The sequence below is a fragment of the Apodemus sylvaticus genome, chromosome 12 (genome assembly GCF_947179515.1).
Source record: "Apodemus sylvaticus chromosome 12, mApoSyl1.1, whole genome shotgun sequence".
NCBI lineage: Eukaryota > Metazoa > Chordata > Mammalia > Rodentia > Muridae > Apodemus > Apodemus sylvaticus.
Window position 1 is genome coordinate 40,202,118 of NC_067483.1, and position 19,989 is coordinate 40,222,106.

The 19,989-nt window shown below is 45.5% G+C and overlaps 1 protein-coding gene across 2 annotated transcripts; it reads right to left on the minus strand.

Moving 5' to 3' along the window:
- Positions 1–7,840: 7,840 nt before the first annotated feature.
- Lax1 (lymphocyte transmembrane adaptor 1) lies at positions 7,841–19,031 on the minus strand. 2 transcript variants are annotated; one of them, XM_052200248.1, is made up of 6 exons: positions 18,736–19,031; positions 17,544–17,727; positions 12,711–12,814; positions 12,247–12,351; positions 11,687–11,757; positions 7,841–9,395 (listed from the first exon to the last, which is right to left on the minus strand). In XM_052200248.1, the coding sequence occupies exons 2-6, from the start codon at positions 17,627–17,629 to the stop codon at positions 8,547–8,549; spliced, it is 1,215 nt and encodes a 404-aa protein (XP_052056208.1). In that variant the 5' UTR covers positions 17,630–17,727; positions 18,736–19,031; the 3' UTR covers positions 7,841–8,546. The 2 variants fall into 2 exon arrangements, with proteins under 2 accessions (XP_052056208.1, XP_052056209.1); XM_052200249.1 differs by having other exon boundaries at positions 18,730–19,031.
- Between the last annotated feature and the right edge of the window lie 958 nt (positions 19,032–19,989).

Here is a 19,989-nt window from a genome sequence, read left to right on the forward strand (position 1 = left end):
ATCCCCAAATCTGTGTCATCCATGAACAGTTGGGATGCATCAAAGGGCTGGTCCTGCTGAGCCAAGCTGCAAGTTCACTGCGGTTCGGAGCAACAACAGGATAACTGGGAGGAGTCCTGGAGAGGATCCGATATTGATGGTGTCACAGAAACCAGAGACCTCGAACCAGACCAATGTGTCATTGCAATGAGCATTTGCAAGTGAAGATATGTGGACAGAGGGGTGTACTGTGGGGCACACTGTAACACACCACAGCTTCCATGATGAGAGGTTTTCTATGCTTTGTTTGTGTGTGTGTGTGTGTCAGTGTTTTATTGGAGGGGAGGTTACAAGGGTGAAGGGCGGTTAGGAGGAGATGGGGAGACGAACAATACCGGGTGACATGATGTGGAAAGTTCCTTCCACAACCTGATGATAAGGCTCTGTTGCCGCAGACGGCATTACTGTCATCGAACCTGCAGAAGTCAAGCTAGTGCCCAACTAAGAGCTCCGCTCAGAAGCCTTCGTGGTGCTGGAAGGCACTCTGCATGCAGAGGAGAAAGGCAATCCCCAATGTTCCCCAGCTCTAATCCCTGCAATCCACAGCAGTGACCTGCTTGCAAAATATCCTGGGGCAATACTAGCACAGTTATGGGAGTAACCAGCTACTTTTTCTTTTAATTGGATCTGTCCTTGCTAGTTTTATGTCAGCTTGACCCAAGAAAGTATCATCTGAAAGGAAGAAACTTTAATTGAGAAAATGCCTCCATAAGATCTAGCTGTAGAGCATGTTCTTTTTCTTTTCTTTTCTTTTCTTTTCTTTTCTTTCTTTCTTTCTTTGAGACAGGGTTTCTCTGTGTAGCACTGGCTGTCCTGGAACTCACTCTGTAGACCAGGCTGGCCTTGAACTCAGAAATCTGCCTGCCTCTGCCTCCCAAGTGCTGGGATTACAGGTGTGCGCCACCACTGCCCAGCTGTAGGGCATTTTCTTTTCTTTTTTTTTTTTTCCGGTTTTTTTGGATTTTTTTTTTTTTCCGAGACAGGGTTTCTCTGTGTAGCACTGGCTGTCCTGGAACTCACTCTGTAGACCAGGCTGGCCTCAAACTCAGAAATCCGCCTGCCTCTGCCTCCCAGAGTGCTGGGATTACAGGCGTGCGCCACCACCGCCCGGCTTGTAGGGCATTTTCTTAATTAGTGATTGATTTGGGAGGGCCTAGCCCATTGTAGGAGGGTGGGCCTGGGTTCTATAAGAAAGCAGGCTGAGCAAGCCACATTGCACAAGCCAGGAAGCAGTGCCCTTCCGTGGCCTCTGCATCAGCTCCTGCCTCCAGGTTCCTGCCCTGTTTGATGAAGGAATGGCGGTCCGTTCCTTCGGTGATGGACTACAATGTGGAAGTATAAGCAACCCATGTCTGATAGATCAGGTCTTTAATCTTGTTTAGGTCGGTGTTAGCTTCATCAGAATGGTGCGTTGGTAACTCTTACATGGCATCTGGTATGCTGAGGTCTGGGGGCCTGTTACCAGGGAGAAAGCTACTACTGTTACTCTGCTGAAGAAACGGTAATAAAATGGCTTCTAATGACACACTTCCATGTCCTTAGACCAGTGCCTCACTCACCCTTCATTCGAGAAGATTCTTGCACAGATGGGCATCAACACAGAGACCGACAACTGGGAAGTGAGCGACTTCGCAGCTCTCGGTCCTAAGTGAGATGAATTCATCAGCCCCCTCAAGGCTCAGGTTGCTATGGGGAAGAGAAGGCAGAAATTGTAAAAGCCGAGGTGATGGAAGACTCCAAGGAAACCATGTTTTCCAGATACAAGATACTCATCCTCCTCCTTCTCCTTTTCTCCCTCCTCCTCCCAACCCTTTTTCTTCTTCTCTAGCGCCTCACACATGAGGCAGGACCTCACACATGATAGAGAAGACCTCTGCCACTGAGTTATCTCCACCGTCTGAAGAATTTTGTTGGTTGGTTTTGAGACAAGGCCTTACTATGCAGCTTTGGCTGCTATCTTTTCTACTGCTGGGATGAAACACCACTGAAGGTTGGTAGAAACATGGAAACAGGGGACAGAAAAGACATGAGTTATTTCAAGGTTACTTTTCTTTCCTTCTTTCCTATTTTGCTTTTATTTTATTTTTTTCTGTAGAGACAGGATCTCTCTACATAGCCCTGACTTGTTCTGGCACTCATATTGTACACCACGCTGGCTTTGAACTCACAGAGATTCAGCTGTCTCTGCTTCCCAAGTACTGGCATTAAAGACATGTGCCACCATGATGTCTTTGTTTGACTCTGAAGAACTATTAAAAATTATTCATTTCTGACAAGACTCCAGGTGTTTCTTTTCCTTTTTTTTTTCTTTTTCTTTTTCTTCTGGTTTTTCGAGACAGGGTTCCTCTGTGTAGCCCTGGTTGTCCTGGAACTCACTCTGTAGGCCAGGCTGGCCTCGAATTCAGAAATCCGCCTGCCTCTGCCTCCCAAGTGCTGGGATTACAGGCGTGCGACACCACCACCCGGCAGACTCCAGGTGTTTCTGAGCCTCTATTTATGAGACTAATAGGAAGTTGCAACATTTTCTGAGGATTAAATTTCTTGTATGTTTTTTGGTTCTTATTGTTTTTGATTTGCTTTTTTTTACCCCACTTTGTTTGAGACAATTTTCCAGGCCTGGAACTCACTATGTAGACCAGGGTGGCCTCAAACTCAGAGACCATTAGTGCTGGGATTAAAGGCCTGTCCCATCACGCCCAGATGAGCCCCAGTTACTGCCTGTTATCTCAGTCCCCTGCGCTTCACTCTGAAGTTTCTGGTCTCTGAAGATGATGCTTCTGGACTTGACCCCAGCCAAGCACAGAAGCACAGTCAAGTACCTGGAGCTGCTAATGATGGAATCACATATCCACTGCTCAGCAGAAAGGGGAAGTGGGGAAGCTGTTGAATGCTTTTAAAAATGTCTATTGGTCATTTGTGCTTTTTTTTTTTTTTTTGAGAACTGCTTTAGTTCATCAGTTTGTTTATTGATTGGCAGCTTTGTTATTCTAGATATTAATCTCTGTCTGAAATAACTGGCAAAAATGTCCCCCAACAAAGATCTGGTCTGCCCACCTTGCTGACACTCCCCTTATTGTGCAGGTTTCAATCCCATGGAACCACACTTCCAATATTGGGATTATTTCTCGTGCTATTGAAATCCTATAGAAGGTTCTTGCCTATGGCAATATCTGGAAGTGTTTTCTCCTGGTAGTTTTCGAATTAAACGACAGTTTTTTGATCTGTTTTGAGTTGGATATGCAGGGGGAGAGATTTGCATCCCAATTCATTCTTCTGGATGTGGATATCCAGTTTTGCCAGCACCATTTGTTGAATAAGCTCTTTTTATCCTCGTACATATTTTTGAGATCTTTGTAAAAAAAAATTTAACAATAGCTGTGTGTATTTATTTCTAAGTCCTGTATTATGTTTTGTTTTTGTTTTTGGTTTTTTGGTTTTTCCAGACAGGGTTTCTCTGTATAGCCCTGGCTGTCCTGGAACTCACTCTGTAGACCAGGCTGGCCTCGAACTCAGAAATCTGCCTGCCTCTGCCTCCCAGGTGCTGGGATTATAGGCGTGTGCCACCACTGCCCAGCCTGTATTATGTTTCATATACTATATATTATATTTCATATAGTATTTATAACATATAAAACATAATACACATATCGTATATAACCATGTACATTATATAACTTTATATGTTTATATAAATCTATCCATAAGTATAAGATATATGTGTGTATGAGTGTGTGTTGGGCTTTGAGTCAGGACCATGCTGTGTTTGTCACTATTACATTGAAGTGTAATTTGAGGTCCAGATTGTTGGTACTTCTAAATACTGTTCTTTTTTTTTTTTTTTTAAGATTTATTTATTTATGTGAGTACACTGTAGCTGTCTTCAGACACACCAGAAGAGGGCATCAGATCCCGTTACAGATGGTTGTGAACCACCATGTGTTTGCTGGGAATTGAACTCAGGACCTCAGGAAGAAGCGACGGTGCTCTTAACTGCTGAGCCATCTCTCCAGTCCAGTGATAGTCACTCTTGGTTACTGCATCCAGAATCAACTAAAACCCAACTGCTGGACATTCCTGTGCCTTGATTGTGATATTTGAAGTAAGAAAACCCACCCTAAATCTGAATTGCAGGAATAGTTTCAGGCATTCTCATGTGTTTTTTATATCTCTTCCTCTCACATTGATGTGTTACATGATCATTTTATAGCTTTAAAACTGATGACACCAACACAAACACATTGTTATTAACTAAGATGTGGGTATTTGGAATCTCGTCTGTTTTTCTATTGTAGAATCCAATCTGAGGCATTGTGTTACATTGGTCTTCTCTCATCGGTGACAGCTTCTCCATCTTATCTGGTCAGGCATCTGCGCAAAGACATCCAGTCTGGATTTTTTTTCTCTTTAAAGACTCATTTTGTTGTTTTTAATTACTTGTCAATGTATGGGTCTGTGTGTAGGTATGTGCCTGCGTGAGCAATTGTCCTTGGAAGCTAGAGGCTTCCAACCCTAGAGCTGAAGTTACAGCAAATTATGAACACTTGACACAGATGCTAGGAGTCAGACTCAGCTCCCTGCAGGAAGAGTGTGTGCACTTGACCAGTGAGCCTCCCCAACCTTTGTTGGGATGTCTGATAAGAATAGAGTTATGGATTTCTGGTAGAGTTTTTGGTCTTATCAGGGGCACATGACATCACTGTGACTTAGTGGTGGTGGGCTGACTGACTGTAATCACTTGATGACGTGATATCTGCCAAGGTTTTCTATCACAAACTTAGTATTTTCTGCTTTTCACCTTTTAAATGTTAGAAATTCAGCCTGTATCCTTTAGTGCAGCCTGTGTCTGAGGGGAGAAGGCTTAAGCTTCAGGAGAATTGTGGAAATGTTGTGAACATGTGTTAAAACCATCACAACAATGAAGAAATATTGGGGGATGAGCCTCTGCGGTTCTGTGACCTTGCCTCTTTGTGCCACTCTCTAATCTTAGCATTAATCTAATCTAATCTCAGTGGGTTTACTGACAGCACTGTTCTGTGTGCTTAATGGCTTGTCTATTTGCCTCGTCCTTTCCACACACAGTATTTGGAATGCATCTATAGCTCAGACGCATCCTTTCTTTATGGTGGATTTACTTATTCACCCTTGGAATGGATTTTTGGAAACTTATTTTGTGAATTATTATTCCAAGACTACTAATCAATAACCATTTTTTTCATTGCCCATTGGCATAATGTTATCATTTACTGTATTAAGGTTATTCTTGTATGATTCAAATGATATTTATGCCCCTATATCTGGTGGCGTGAACATGCATTGTAATGCTTATTCTAAGAATCTCCTGCCTCGGTGTTGGGTATCCCCAGTTATCTCTGACTGGTCAGTGAAAAGCTGACTGGTCAGAGGATAGGGCTGGACTTCCAATCCCAGCCTGTAGAGGAGAGGGAAGAAGAGAGGACCCCCTCCCCATGGGAGGAGGGCCCAGGAGTCACCATGAGAACACATCTGGAGCAGAGCGAGCCAAGTCAATACTAAAATGCAAATATCTCAGGAACTTCACCTGGGACACAGCCAGATCAGCTTAGAGGACCGGAATAGATAAATACCTGCTCAGTTATTGTGCCTTAAAGCTTGTTGAAAAAAAAAATCTAATCGTCTCTGTCTCAATTATTTGAGAGCCCGCTGGGTTAGAGAAAAACTGCCACTTTAACCCTTGTTCTAACAATCTCCCAGGGTTTAGAACTGGGAACTCTCTGCAGCTGTCTCCTTTGGATATTTTCTCTGTCTCCCTGCCTCTCTTTCCCTGCTCCCTTTCCACCCTCTCCCCTTCCTCCTTTTACAACATGTACAAGCAGCAGTAGAAACGGCCACTTCTCCAGCAAGTTCTTGTTCGTTTTCCGGGAGAGCAGTACTTGGGGACAAGGATCTAAGTGCTCGGTGTCCTCAAGTGACATTGCCTAGGATCTGGATCATCCTAGTGGACACACACTTCATTCATTCATTCATTCATTCATTCATTCATTCATAGAACTAATGAGAGGAATAGAAACTTTTCAAAAGATGAAGTACAGATAGCCAATAAACACAAGAAAAAAGTGTTTACCATCACCAGCCATCAGAGAAATACAAAGTAAAACCACACTGAGATTTTATCTGACCACAGTCAGTATACTGATTAAGAAAAGGAATATCACGTTTGCTCTCCCTAATAGGCCCTAGATTTTCTATAGGTACATAAAAGCATTTTTGTACAGATGACAGAAAAGCAGAAGTGAGGCTAATTGATGAAAGGAAATGTTCTCTTGAGAAGAAGAGATGAGACAGGGGAAAGTCTTGGGGAATGGGTGGGGATCTCAGAGTATGTTATATGCTTATATGAAAATGGCCAGAGAGAGAGGCCCGCCTGCAGCCATGTGGTGTGGGGCAGGCAGAAGACACCCAGAGGCCTTCCTGCAGGGGTGTGGCCTGCCCTCAGCGGGAGCCACTACAATATGCAAGTGTGTGGTGGACAGATGGGAGAGAAAGAGAAGTGGGGCAGCTTGAACACTGTGAAGAGAAGTGGAACTGAAGATACAAGGGTGGAGAGGAATAGCGGGTTGTGAGTAGCCTGTCGTGCCACCTGCAGGCGTGGTGAAGCCTTGGCCCATGCTGCTGCTGGGGGCCATGTCTGGGTTCATGGCCATGTGGCAGCAGGGGTCTGTGTCAATGCCCCTCAGTGTGGTGGTTCACAGTACCACCAAAGGCCATGCAGACGTGTGACCTGAGACCATGTTGATGCCCAAGGGCTGTGCAGAGCTGGCTCTACCCCTCAGTGGCTGCTGGACTCTGAGAAAGAGAGCACCTCACCTGGGTAACGGTAGAGCTGGCCCTGGAGCCGTGGACACAGGTGAGCTGGGCCCTAGAGCAGGACGGTGGGCGAGCTAGCCCCGCCCCTTGCCGGCTGAGCTCTCCCTGGTTGGTGGGAGAGCTGGCAGGTTGACAACGCAGCTACCACCCAGGCCCAGATCACCTCAACATCTACCCCCATCTATGAATGTGATGGTTTGTATATGCTCATCCCAGGAAGTGGCACTGTTAGAAGGTGTGGCCTTGTTGGAGAAAGTGTGTCACTGTGGGGATGGGTTTGGAGATCTTCCTCCTAGATTCCTGAGGATACGCAGTCTGTTCCTGGTTTAACCCTCAGCTCCTCCTGCACCTGCCGGGACGCTGCCATGCTTCTGCCTTGATGACAATGGACTGAACCTCTAAACCTGTAAGCCAGCCCCAATTAAATATTGTCACTTATAAGACTTGCGTTGGGGCTAGAGAGATGGCTCAGCGGTTAAGAGCACTGACTTCTCTTCCAAAGGTCCTGAGTTCAAATCCCAGCAACCACATGGTAGTTCACAACCATCTGTAATGAAATCTGATGCCCCCTTCTGTTGTGTCTGAAGACAGCTACAGTGTACTTACATATAATAAATAAATAAATCTTTAAAAAAAAAAAGTCTTGCCTTGGTCATGGTGTCTGTTCACAGCAGTAAAATCCTAATGAACACAATGAACTTCTGAAGTGTGTGAAGTGAGCTTCTGAAGTGTGTGAAGTTGGCCAGTCCTGCAGATCCAAAACTACAGGATCTCCATGACACAGGGCAACAACAGGATATCCAAAAAGAGTCCTGGTGAAGATCCAGTATTGATAGTATGGCAGAATCCAGAGACCTCAAACCAGACCAATGACTCATTGCCATGAACACTTGCGAGTAAAGACAGGCGGACAAAAGGGTGTTCTGTGGGGCCCACTACATACAGCTTCCACAACACGTTTGTTTGTTTGTTTATTATTTTCTTTTTCTGGGAGAGGTTGCAAGGGTGCAGGGCAGATAGAAAGGCATGGGGAGATGTGGGATTGAGGTTCATGATATGAAATTCACAGAGAATCAAAAGATTTAAAAAAAAAAAAAAAGAAAATGGCCATATTATCACTCAGGTTACTAAAATAGAAACAGTTTAAAGGGAATCTGCCCCTCTTTATCTAAAGCAGATTTACTTACTTGCACAACTCCAGTACACATTAAAAGTAGTTTCAGTTCCTAAGCATGACATGGATGGCTCCTATGTCAGGTATGATTTGCAATTCACCAGCAGCGACAGGGCTCCTGTAGTTCTGTACCCTCGCCAGCTCTTCTGAAGCTGGAATCACCCACCCTAGCCCAGCCTGCTCTTCCTTTTGGCCTGCCCAGGCCACAGAATAACCGACTCTCCTGCCTGACAGCCGGCTGGAGTTTGTGACAGTGATTATTTTCTACCACGTCACACTTTTACTCTTAAGTGCTATGTGCTTCCCCACCCCCAACATCCCCATAACATAGTGTCACTCACTTTCTTCAGGTGGCCCGAGAGCTAACAGCAATCTTGAGCCGAAAGGATTCTCTAGACTTCCTAAACTTTTGCTTTGGGGAAGCCTGCTAGTGCCCTGTTCCTCTCGGCCTCCTTAACCTAACCGAGTGAGTCCCGAGATACTAGGGCATTTAGGCATCTTCTCCAGATGTTTCAGTGGCTACAGACCCAGCAGGGTAGACCCCCTCACAAAGCTTTCCAGCCAGGTCTCCCGGTGGTCCTTTATCAGATGGATGCCGAGTGCCAGGTCCCTGTTTCCAGTCCCTGCCTTCTAACTCAGCAGCCAGCACATTCTCATAATCACTCGAGTCTTCACTTGACTGATCTTCTTCATGCATCACGGCACCGTCCTCACTCCGGGCCAATGGTCGAAATGCCATGTGATACTCTGTCTTCCAGACAGGCTCCCCGTGGTCTGTAGTTGACGATGTCACTTCTTCCAAAGTCTGCAGCTGGCTTCCATTGGTATCCACCGATGGGACATTTTCATAATCTCTGCAGCCCTGAAAAGCTACCCTGGGTTGATTCTCTTGGATGTCCTCAAGATCCAACCCTGTCATATTGACATAGTCGTTTGAAGTCTGAGAAGAATTGTCTCCGTCGCTGAGTGAATCCCTGCACTTGGGTCCTGGAACCCACAAACCAGTGTGCTTGGTAGCATTCCCACAGCCTGCGTGCCCTCCTTCAGCAAACTCCGGCTGCAGGGCACTTGGAAGACTGAGGTGATTTTCAGGAGTGCTTTTGGTGCAAGTTAGAGTCTCACTGGTATCCTCTGCGGTGGGGATGTTGACATAATCATTTGACTCCTTGGAAGAAATGCTGGGGTTAGTTCTGGAAGTTCTGACACAGCCGTGATGTGCTGAGAAGGCAGGGTACCCACACATCTGGGGCACTGTGCCATTGTTGTAGATGCCTACTGTGTACTCCACAGCATGAATGGACACTCTATGCATCTGAAGGGAGCCACTGGCTCGGAGGGCCTGTGAAGGAGAGAAAGGGACAACATGAGAGCAGAGACAGGGACACAGCTGCTCTTCCTCTCCACAGTGCCTAGCTCTTCAGCCCCTTCATTCAGTCCTGTGGCTTAGAACTGAGCTCCCAGTCAGGGGCTCACACTGCAAGTGTTGGGGTGCAAGGTATGTCTGGAGGATAGATAAAGTGGGAGGAGATTCAGAAAAGCACTGTTGGGCCTGAGGCTCGGCAGTAGAGTACCGGTAACGTGTACAAGGCCTCACGTCCAACCATTAGTACTGCGAAAACACTCAATAAAACAAAACAAACAAATGACGGCTGAAGTGAGATGTTAAATCACAACAGATTTGGGTTACGGTGGAGAGGGAGGACTCAATGGGGAGGACTGCGGCATGCCCCGGAGAAAGTACACTTCACCAAAGCACACTGGAGGAGGAATGCAGTGTGGGTTAGGCATGGAGACTTAGATTCAGACTGGGAAGGCAAATCCCAGCTTCTCCACTGATGCTAAGTGAATCTAAAAGTCTTACCTTGGTGTCTTCACCCCCTAGTTAATGGATCGAGGACTACTACCATGTCTATGTTTAAAGTTTTTTTTTTTTTTGCTTGTGGTAAAAATTGCTATATATGATGTACTCAGAGCAGTGTTCGCACATAGAAAATACTAAAAAAATGAAGAATATCAGTTTCTAGGACTCTCGAAATTTCAAGAGAAGTATGTGTGCCTTTAATGTGAAATGGCTCCTTTCTTTTCTTTTTTCTATCCTTTTTTTTTTTTTAACAAGGCCTTCCCCTGTTGCTTACATTCAGCCAAAATTTGCTAAATAGCCCAGGTTAGACATCGATGGTCAATTCTGTTTTAGCCTGAGTGTTTTTGCAGGAACAAACCTCCTCCAGTTTTATGTTATTTTGCTTTTGTTGAGGGCTGCCCACCCCGCAGAAGCATAGCGGTAGCCATTTTTTTTTCCATGACACAAGGTGTTTTCTGACCTACAGATTCACATGGTAACATGAACACAGCTTCGCACATGCACACACCAAACAGATGAGTAAGAAATAGCATGATTTCTTGCCCCACCCTCACCCCCAGCGGGTTTCTCTGTGTAGCCCTGGCTGTCCTGGAACTCACTATATAAACCAGGCTGGCCTCAAACCCAGAAATCAGCCTGCCTCTGCCTTCCAATTGCTGGGATCAAAGGTGTGCACCACCATCGCCCAGCACAGAGCTGGTCTTACAGCAGGCGAGTGTCATTTGGCGTACATCTGGCATAACTTTTAAATAGAGACAAGGAGGGGTGGGATCCTGATCAAATTGATTTTAAGCCGTATTGCATGATGCCTTGTGCCAGGTTACGACTGCTTGAAAGCCTTATCAGATGCATCCCTTGGCCCTGACTTTCCAGCCTGCAGAATGGGGAGCTGAATACATTAGCATTCATTAGAGTGACCAACATGTTCTCATTGAGTAAATACATTCTACATCAGCTTCAGGGCTGAGTGGCTTATGGAAATCTCTGCTAGTTAGGCTCACTGAAATGGTTTGGCATAGGCCCTAGAAGTAATTCCCAGAAGCAGGTTTTAGGAGCCGGAGAGAGCGAGCAGTCAGCAGTCAAGAGCACTTGCTTTCAAGTCCCCTTTCAGAGGACCCAGGTTCAATTCGCAGCACCCACATGGGAGTTCACAACCACCTGTCTGTCACTCTAGTTCCAAGGTAACAGACACACACATGGTGCTCGTACATACATGCAGGCAAAACACTCATACATATGCAATAAAATAAATAAAGCTATAAACATTTTTTAAAGGACGGGCTTGAAGTGTGGTTTGAACACTGACAGCACTGGTGGTATAGCTATGGCCTCCTGGAGTGACCACTCTGAATGGAGCAACATTCATTTGGATAAACAAATTGTCATATCTTTATTAAAATGATCACTTTCAAGTTCTAAGATTGCATACTTGAATGCATGCGCCTTTCTTAAAATTCTAAGTGCTGGCTCCTCCCCACACCTCTCTCTTGGCATAATATTCCCATATTGTCTAGGTAGGCCTGGAACTCAATGTACTTCAGATTAGCCTCGAAATGTCAACCTGCCCTCTGATTCCCGAGCGCTGCATTATAGGAATGTGTTGCCACACCAGCCTTAAGTTAAAGTGTTACTTCTCTTCTTTCAAAAGAAGGAAGTTGTGCAGATTGTGTGCCAAATGCCACTCATCGACTATAAAGCCAGATCAAACCCCATTCCCTTCCACTCTCCTGCCATTCTTTTGGATCTCCATCTTCTCATTTGGCTCTTACCTCAGGCTCAGGGCTGTCAGATGCTCTGGAGAGGAGGCTCTCGGTACTGAAACCACTCAACTGATGTCTCCCTGCAACAACAAAATGAATCCAGAAGACAGTGAGCTTCAGGTACTTCAGTCCCAACTCTCTCTGCATAGATGAAGGGGGGAGGGGATTTATAGAGCCTGTGAGAACCTGGAATCCACATGTGGCACTCTGTGGTGAGAGGCTCGGAGTTACAGGATGCTGTTCTGAGACCTGAGTCCGAGCCTCTAGGGTGTGCCTGTAGAGCAATCCCCATCCCTTGCTTCCAATGTTGGCATCATGGTCTTATTAATGTCTTCCCCACCTATGATATAACTGGCTGTCCCCTGCTGCCTACAGTGAAAAGAAAGCAGACCCCATGTCTAGCTGACTCCTCTCTGTTCAAAGCTCTCCAGACCCCACTGGAGGTTCAGAGCACTCATTGCTCTTCTCCAGCCTGGACACTTAGAGAAAGTTGCATCTGAGTGGCAAGAGAAGCATCTTGGGAACCTAAATTTAGAAAGTCAGGATTCCATGGCTTCGGAGAAACCTACCCAGCTCCACCTGCTGCCGGGGCAAGAAGTCATAAATATTTTTGGCTCGCTGTCTGGGTGGAGGCAGAGTCAGTGATGGAGCTACATGGAAGTAAGGAACACGCCCTGAAACACATTGGGAGAATAGGTCAGAACACAGGCCATGGGGGGACTCTCAGGATCAATAGTGCTCAGCAATTGTCCCCACCTTCACCAGCTGTCACCGGAAATATAATTCCGATTCAATCAAAGGACAAGGAATTCAGTGGGCAGAGACAGGAGAGAACGGACCACAAGGACACCAAAGCAATGTCTTCTTAATGACACTCAGGTCTACGCTATGGCTACAGCTTAGGACCCGAGCATCAGAAAAGGACACAGGACTCCAGGGAGGTGGCTTCCCATTAGGAATTGTCCCAGGGTTTCAATGCTGGGCTGGAAGATTGATCCTACTGCAGCTTAATTGGAGACACACACAGACTCACGCTTCTTCTGTTTCTTCCAGCTCCACAGGATACAGGCAGCTATGATGACCAGGAAGATGGTCAGGAGCACCAGAAAGCCAGGGAAGATGATCTGGCCTTTCTCTCTAGGAGGAAAACCAGGTGTCATGCTCCAGGTGGCCATAGGAGTTGGGTTGGGGAAGTTTGGAGAAGACATTTCTTTCAGGAGATACCAGGGAAGTGATACCAGGGAAGCAAAAGTTAGATATAAGGAAACGGAGGGAAACCACCCTGGATCTTAGCTGATTCCCCCGATGGTCAGATGCTCTACTGTGGTTAAACAGCCTTGAATCTAAAATTCAGTTGTTCCTGTTACATCAGAAACCAAGGCACCCTGGCATTTTCCTATACATGTGCACTGAAGAGACTAATGTTAATATATCGCCTGTATTATGATTTTGAGCGCCTCCATCTTTTTGTAGGGATCACAAGAAAAAAAAATACTCTAAAGAGGAAACCATGATTTGGGAAGAAGAAAAGGTCTTACTCTGTGATATGGGAAGAAGAAAGCCACCTTACTCTGTGGCTAAGCCACCAACTTCAGACATATTCATAGGAACATCCTTTAACTCAACAGTGCAGTACTCACTGAGTGTCTCCTTGCTTTGGGGAGCTCACTCCAATCTTCCTTTGGAGTGATTGCTTTGTTTAGCTTTGCTAAATAAACCTTGGTTTACATTGTATAGGTTTGTTGCCTGGATTCTCTCCTTGAAGAAGATTCCTCTTGTAACACATGGATTTAGAGTGGGAGCCAGATAAAAGATGTGATATTCTGGTGGCTTCAGTGAAAATGGCTTCCATAGACTCAGAGGGAGAGTGGCTTTATTGGAGGTGTGGCCTTGTTGGAGGAAGTGTGTCATAGGGGTGGGGGTTTGAGGTTTCAGAAGTTCAAGTCAGGCCCGGTGTCACTCTTCACTGCCCGCCAATCCTGATATAGAACTCTGGGTTCCTTATCCAGCATCGGATTTGCCTGCACACTGCCATTTTTCTGCTATGACAAAGATGCACTAAACCTCTGAAACCTTCCTTCCCACTTAAATGTTTTCCTTATTTAGAGTTGCCATGGTCATGGTGTCTCTTCAGGGCAGTGGAGGTGGATGGAGACAAAATCATTTCTGAGAAAACCATCTCAGCGGGTTGAAGAGATGGCTCAGTGGCTGAGAGTGTTTGCTGCTCTGCCAGGATTTGAGAGTTCAGTTCCCAGCACCCATTAATGTCTCACAACCCTCTGCAATGCTAGTTTCCAGTGGATTCAATTTCTCCAGCCTCAGAGTATACAACCCACATTCACATTCACTATTATACACAACTAAAAATAATGAAAAGAAAAGAAAGTCATCTATGAAGCACAACTTCATGGAGAGGAGTTTTGCACATGGGCAAGGGAACCATTCTTCTGAACACCTTTCAGGTGCTAGGGGCCTTGCACATGATATTTACTCTTTAATCTTCACAGAACTCCTATCCTGTTCTGCACCTAAGAATCCTGAGACTCAGAAAGGAAAAATACCAGCGCCAGATCTCATAGGTCAAAAGGTGCAGAGACAGAACAAGAGTCTAGGTAGTGCAGGCCCAGAGACCATTCATTTTCTGAATCCACACTATCAGCAAGCTTCCAAAGCCAAACACATCTGGCCCAGCATCCTCTTGTTCCTGTTCCCGGGTTTTCTGGCTTGCTGGGAGAGGATTACTCAGCTCACAACTAGGGAGTGGCTCTGTGACAGAGTCCAGCTTCCATGAACTTGAGTAACCCCAAAATGTTGAAGCTGGTCTCTAAGCAACACTAGACTGTTGGGTGAAATTTAACCAACACTAGCTCTGAGCAACCTTGCGAGTCTCTGGCAGATGGCAGTCATGTCTCTGCTTGGGGGTTGAAATGGGACCAGATGATTGCAACATCAGGCAGCTACGCCCACGCTAGCAGGAAGTAGGCAGTGAAGTCTGGCAGGAACAAGAAGCCGACCCCTAAATATTAACAACAGAGGATACCTGGAAAGATTTTTGTCTTTCTGAGTTCTGGGCTTACTGACCCAATTTTCTACTGGCCATTTCGTTTAGGTTGTCCAACAGATATCTCAAACCAAAACGGGGCTCCTCTTCTGCCTTCATATACTAGCTTCCCTCTAGACTTCCCACCATCTAGTGATACAGTCTAAACCCTTGGCATCACTCCCTACTGACTGCTCTTTCATGGCCTACTTCCAATTAATCAGTTTTGCCCTGGGCAAGGGTATCCGGTTTAAGTCTGGTCACATCTTCTTCCACTACTACCACCCTGGCATAAGCCAAGATGAGTTCCAGTTGATTTTTACACTGGCCCCCTCCCTATGGTCCTCCTGGCTTTTACCTTGACCTCAACATATCATGCTTGCCCATGAGCTAGTACGATCACTGTACAAAGAAAGTCACACTGTGTCTCTTCTCCACTGAGAATCTTCCATGGCCTTGCAACCTGCTGACAGTCAATCTCTAGTCAGTACTTAGTAGGGATTGTTTTTTCTTTTTACATAATGTGATCTGTCTTCTCCTGATTAACTTCCAGGCTCATTTCAAACCCCCTTACCCCTGGTGCTGACCATCGTGACCTCTTGCTGCTTCTGCCCTTTCATAGGAAGAACAGTTCTACCTCGGATCTGCATGGGTGAGTCCCTCATCTCACTGAGAAGGTGTCTTCACCTCCTTCGAGAGAGCCTCCGCAGGCACACCCACCATTCACAGCTTTCTTATTCAAGTCTCTTTCTTCTTCAAAGCCCTTACAGCTGATTGATAGTATACACTTATTTGGTTATGTCTGCCATCAAGCACTGCCTCTGACTGAGCCTCAAGGAGTCATGGGTTTGTCTCTACTGTTCACTCAGCATCTCAAGTGGCATGGTAGGAGCTTCATGAGTTTTTTTTTTCAATGACAAGTGAATGAAATAATAAATGAATGAACACAGAAATAGTTTTGAGAATAACACAGTCATTGTAGAAAATGACTTTATGGCAATTAGCCCAAAAATTAAAAATAGAATTGCCATATGCTCTGTCAGTCCCACTACTAGAACTTGATTCAAAGCAAATGAAAACTGTGTCTGTACTCCTGTGTTTATTAGAGATGTTTGTACTGTCATATTCTTTGCAGCAAAAATCACGAGCGTCAAGATACAGAATTAACCCAAGTGTCTACCAACAGATAAGTGGATAGGGAGAACGTGGAGCACACATGCAGAGGATATCATTCAGCCTTAAAAGGGAAGACGATCTTGTCGTTTGCGACATGGTTGATGGACCTGGAGGACATAGCATTAAGTGAAAGAAGCTAGGAACAGATTGATCCTGCCCCATCTTGCTTATATGCAGATTCTAAACAGATTGAACTCAGAGAATCAGAAAGCAGAGTGGAGGTCACCAGGGTGGTAAGGGAGGGCTCCCAGAGATGCCAAAGGTTAAGTAGAAGGAAGAAGTTCAACATAGCACTGTTGAAAATAATGTACTCTTGAACATTGCTTAAAGTGTTATTTGAAGTATCCTCTCATAAAAGGATATGTCAAATAACACATACGGTATTTAGTCATCTATAACACACATGCATTGAAAAACTATGTGCTAAACATAATATATAAATACAAATTTTATTTATTGATTACAGAGTGAAAAAGAAAGAGACAACAACAAAGCAAATATCAACTTAAAAAAGAAATAGCTTTTAGGGACCAGTGAGAAGGCTTAATGGGTGAAGGCACCTGTAGCCAAGCCTGAAAGCCATATGGTGAAAGAGACAGAACTGATTTCTGCACATTGTTCTCTGATTTCTACACCCTTCTCCCTTCCCCCTAATGTAATAAAAAGGGAACTCTAGGCTAGGCAGTGGTGGTGCGTGCCTTTAATCCCAGCATTTAGGAGGCAGAGGCAGGCAGATTTCTGAGTTCCAGGCTAGCCTGGTCTACAGAGTGAATTCCAGGACAGCCAGCACTGTATAGAGAAACCCTGTCTCATAAAACAAACAAACAAACAAACAAACAAACAAAAAAGGAACTCATTTTCAGAGGGTGCTTCAGGCTTCAGTGATGGGTAGACATTCAGTCCTCTTCATTTGTTTTACCTACACATGACACTGATTTACTCTGTTTTTTTTTTTTTTCAAAACAGGGTTTCTCAGTGTAGCCCTGGAACTCACTCTGTAGACCAGGCTGGCCTCAAATCAGACATCCGTCTGCCTCTGTGTCCCAAGTGCTGGGATTAAAGGTGTGTGCCACCACTGCCCGGCAATTTACTCTGGTAATAACACTGAAATTTCCTAAAACTACAGCAGTCTAAAAACAAAATACACCTTCATTGGTTTTGTTACTTTGATGAACACAGGTAAAATTTCTGCCTACTGATATTCCTAAAATCTCAGCACCTGGTTGATTGACGCTTGACTTTTGTGTATTTGAGATTGAAAACTCAGGAGTTTACATCCATGACCAGCTCTGTAAAGCCCTAAAACGTGATGATGTCTGTTATTACATGTCTCACTCATGACAAGGACCTTAGGATCTAAAAATTCATTGCCAGGGATTAGGGCAAGAGGTTGGAAGGCTTGAGGGCAGAGGTCAGAGCTTCTGAGAGGAAGAAAATCCAGTCAGAAATTCGTACTTCAGACAGTCCCTCTCCCCTGAACGCCAGTGTCTCCTTGCTTCCTCCCAGCATCCCTCAGCAAACAGCTCTCAGCTTGATGTCTGCTCATCCTAGTGGACCCAGGCTGGGTTGTAAGTGTGGCAGCATTTCCAGGCTAGACCATTCCTGAAGGAGATCAGGGGACCCTGGGGTTCACCTTCCCAGATCACTCACCTTTCTAGGCTCCCAAGAGTCCCCTGCTGAGTGCTGGGCTCTGAGTTCCTTCTTGTGACCTCTGGAGGGATTGGGGTGGTGTACATCACTGGACATCTGAGGGGCTTTGCAGCCTCTAAGCCTTCTCAGTGTCCTGATTGACTAGCCAGTACGGCTTCCACTTTCCTTAGCTCGTTCTAAGTTGCTGATTTGTAGGGGAAAAGAAGGCAAATTGGTATGTATTTTTCATATAATCACCTTTTTTTTTTTTTGTTTTTTGGATTTGTTTTTTTCGAGACACGGTTTCTCTGTATAGCCCTGGCTGTCTTGGAACTCACTCTGTAGACCAGGCTGGCCTCGAACTCAGAAATCCGCCTGCTTCTGCCTCCCAGAGTGCTGGGATTACAGGCGTGCACCACCACCGCCCGGCTCTCTTTTTTAAAAAAAGTAGATAATAGAATGATAGAAAATTCTCCAACTCCCCATGCTTTTCAAAATGTATCATTTTATACTCTTGAAATTTCTTATGTATTTATTTAGATAGAGTCTAATGTATCTCAGACAACCTGGGACTTGCAATATAGCCATTCATGTAGAGTTTCATGTGTCTTGGAGTAGCCTAAAACCTTTAAGTAACCAAGATATGTATATGTGTGTGTGTGAGTGTGTGTGTGTGAGTGTGTGTGAGAGTGTGTGTGTGTGTGTATGTGTGTGTGTGTGTATGTATGAAAGACCTTGAACTTCTGATCCTCTGCCTCCGCTCCCTTAGCACTGGATCTACAGGTGCACGCCATCATACTCAGGAATGTGGTTCTGGGGCTCGAGCTCCAGGGCTTCCTGTACCTCGTGCAATGGAGCCACCTCCCAGCCAGTCTTCCTAGATCATAGTCACCAAAGTTCTCTCAAACAAAACCGGTTTTCAGTTTTTATTTCTTCCTGAAGATTCTAATCTTCTGTTCTAGAACTTTCTCCCAACAAACTACCTTCTTTGGCCTGGTGCAGTGGCTCTGCAGGTAAAGGTGCTTACTGCCAGTTTAATGACCCAAGTTTACCCCCTGCATGGTGGAGGGAGAGAACCAGTTCCCACAAATTATCTTCTGATCTTCCGTCTCTGTCACACACACACACACACACACAGAGAATATAAAGGACTGTATCACTACTACTACTAACAGCAATAATAACAATAAGACCCGAACCTCCCCACCTTCACCTGAAATTCCAGGCTGAGTTGGTACAAGGTTCAAAAGCATCAGATTTGGTTTACTGGAGTTGGCCACGATGCCCACTGCAGGAGCTGCGCTCTTTCTAAGCCAGCTGTTGGTGCTCCCGGTGTGAAGTGGTGGGGCCACTCTCTAGTTTTTGCCAGTTGATGGAAACATGAGGGGCCGGTGGGGGGTGGGGAGGGGGTGGGGACGACGGCCAAGAGGCCCAGAGGATTCGTGAGAAACTCTTCTTCCTCCAACCCCCAGAGCAGTGTGAAAACAGCAAACCACTCCGGCAGAATGGAAAGAGTCTCTGACAGGAAGCACCCTCCACCGGTGTGCTAATAAGGCACGGGGCACAGGAAATGCTCAGCTCTACCCAGACGGCAGGAAACCCATCTTCAGCCCTCCTGTTCCCCACAGGAACTCTGGCATCTGAGGCCCATGTGGTTAAAGAGTCAGAGATTTGACTGTTTGTCCTGGTTTTCTAAGTGTTAAAAGCCTCTAGGGTCAAAATTCGAAGGTTTAAAACAACGTGTTTGCGTAGCTATTGTTATTGGTTTATTTTTACTTATTTACTCTTATCACATCTTATGTGTCTGCACACATGCCATAGCACATGGGGGGGGGGTCAGAGAACACTTGGGGGAGTATGTTCCTACTGTGTTGGTCTTAAGATCAAACTCAGTGTTAGACAGAGGCAAATGGTTTTCTCATCTAGAGAACCATCTTGCAGACTCTGGTTTTTTTTGGTTTGTTGTTTTGTTGTTGTTGTTTTGTTTTGTTTTTTGAGGCAGAACTCCCTTCACAGGCCAAGATGGCTGAACTCATGGTCCCTTCCTGTCTTTTTTTTTTTTTTTTTGGATTTGTTTTTTTCGAGACAGGGTTTCTCTGTATAGCCCTGGCTGTTCTGGAACTCACTCTGTAGACCAGGCTGGCCTCGAACTCAGAAATCCGCCTGCCTCTGCCTCCCAGAGTGCTGGGATTTCAGGTGTGTGCCACCACCGCCTGGCAAGACAAGGTTTCGTTACACATCCATGTCTGATCTGTATTTCAGTATATAGACCAGGCTGGCTGGCCTGGAACTCACAGAGATCCTCCAGCCTCTGTCTCCTAAATGCTGGGATAAAAAAAAAAAAGTGTGCCACCAGTGCCTGGCCTTAGAATGGTTCTTAGCAGGGTTTGAATAGCACTAGAATTAGTTGTTTAGAGAGCCGTGCAGATCTGGCACCTGCTTGTGGTTCAGTGGGTGGATGGGCTTT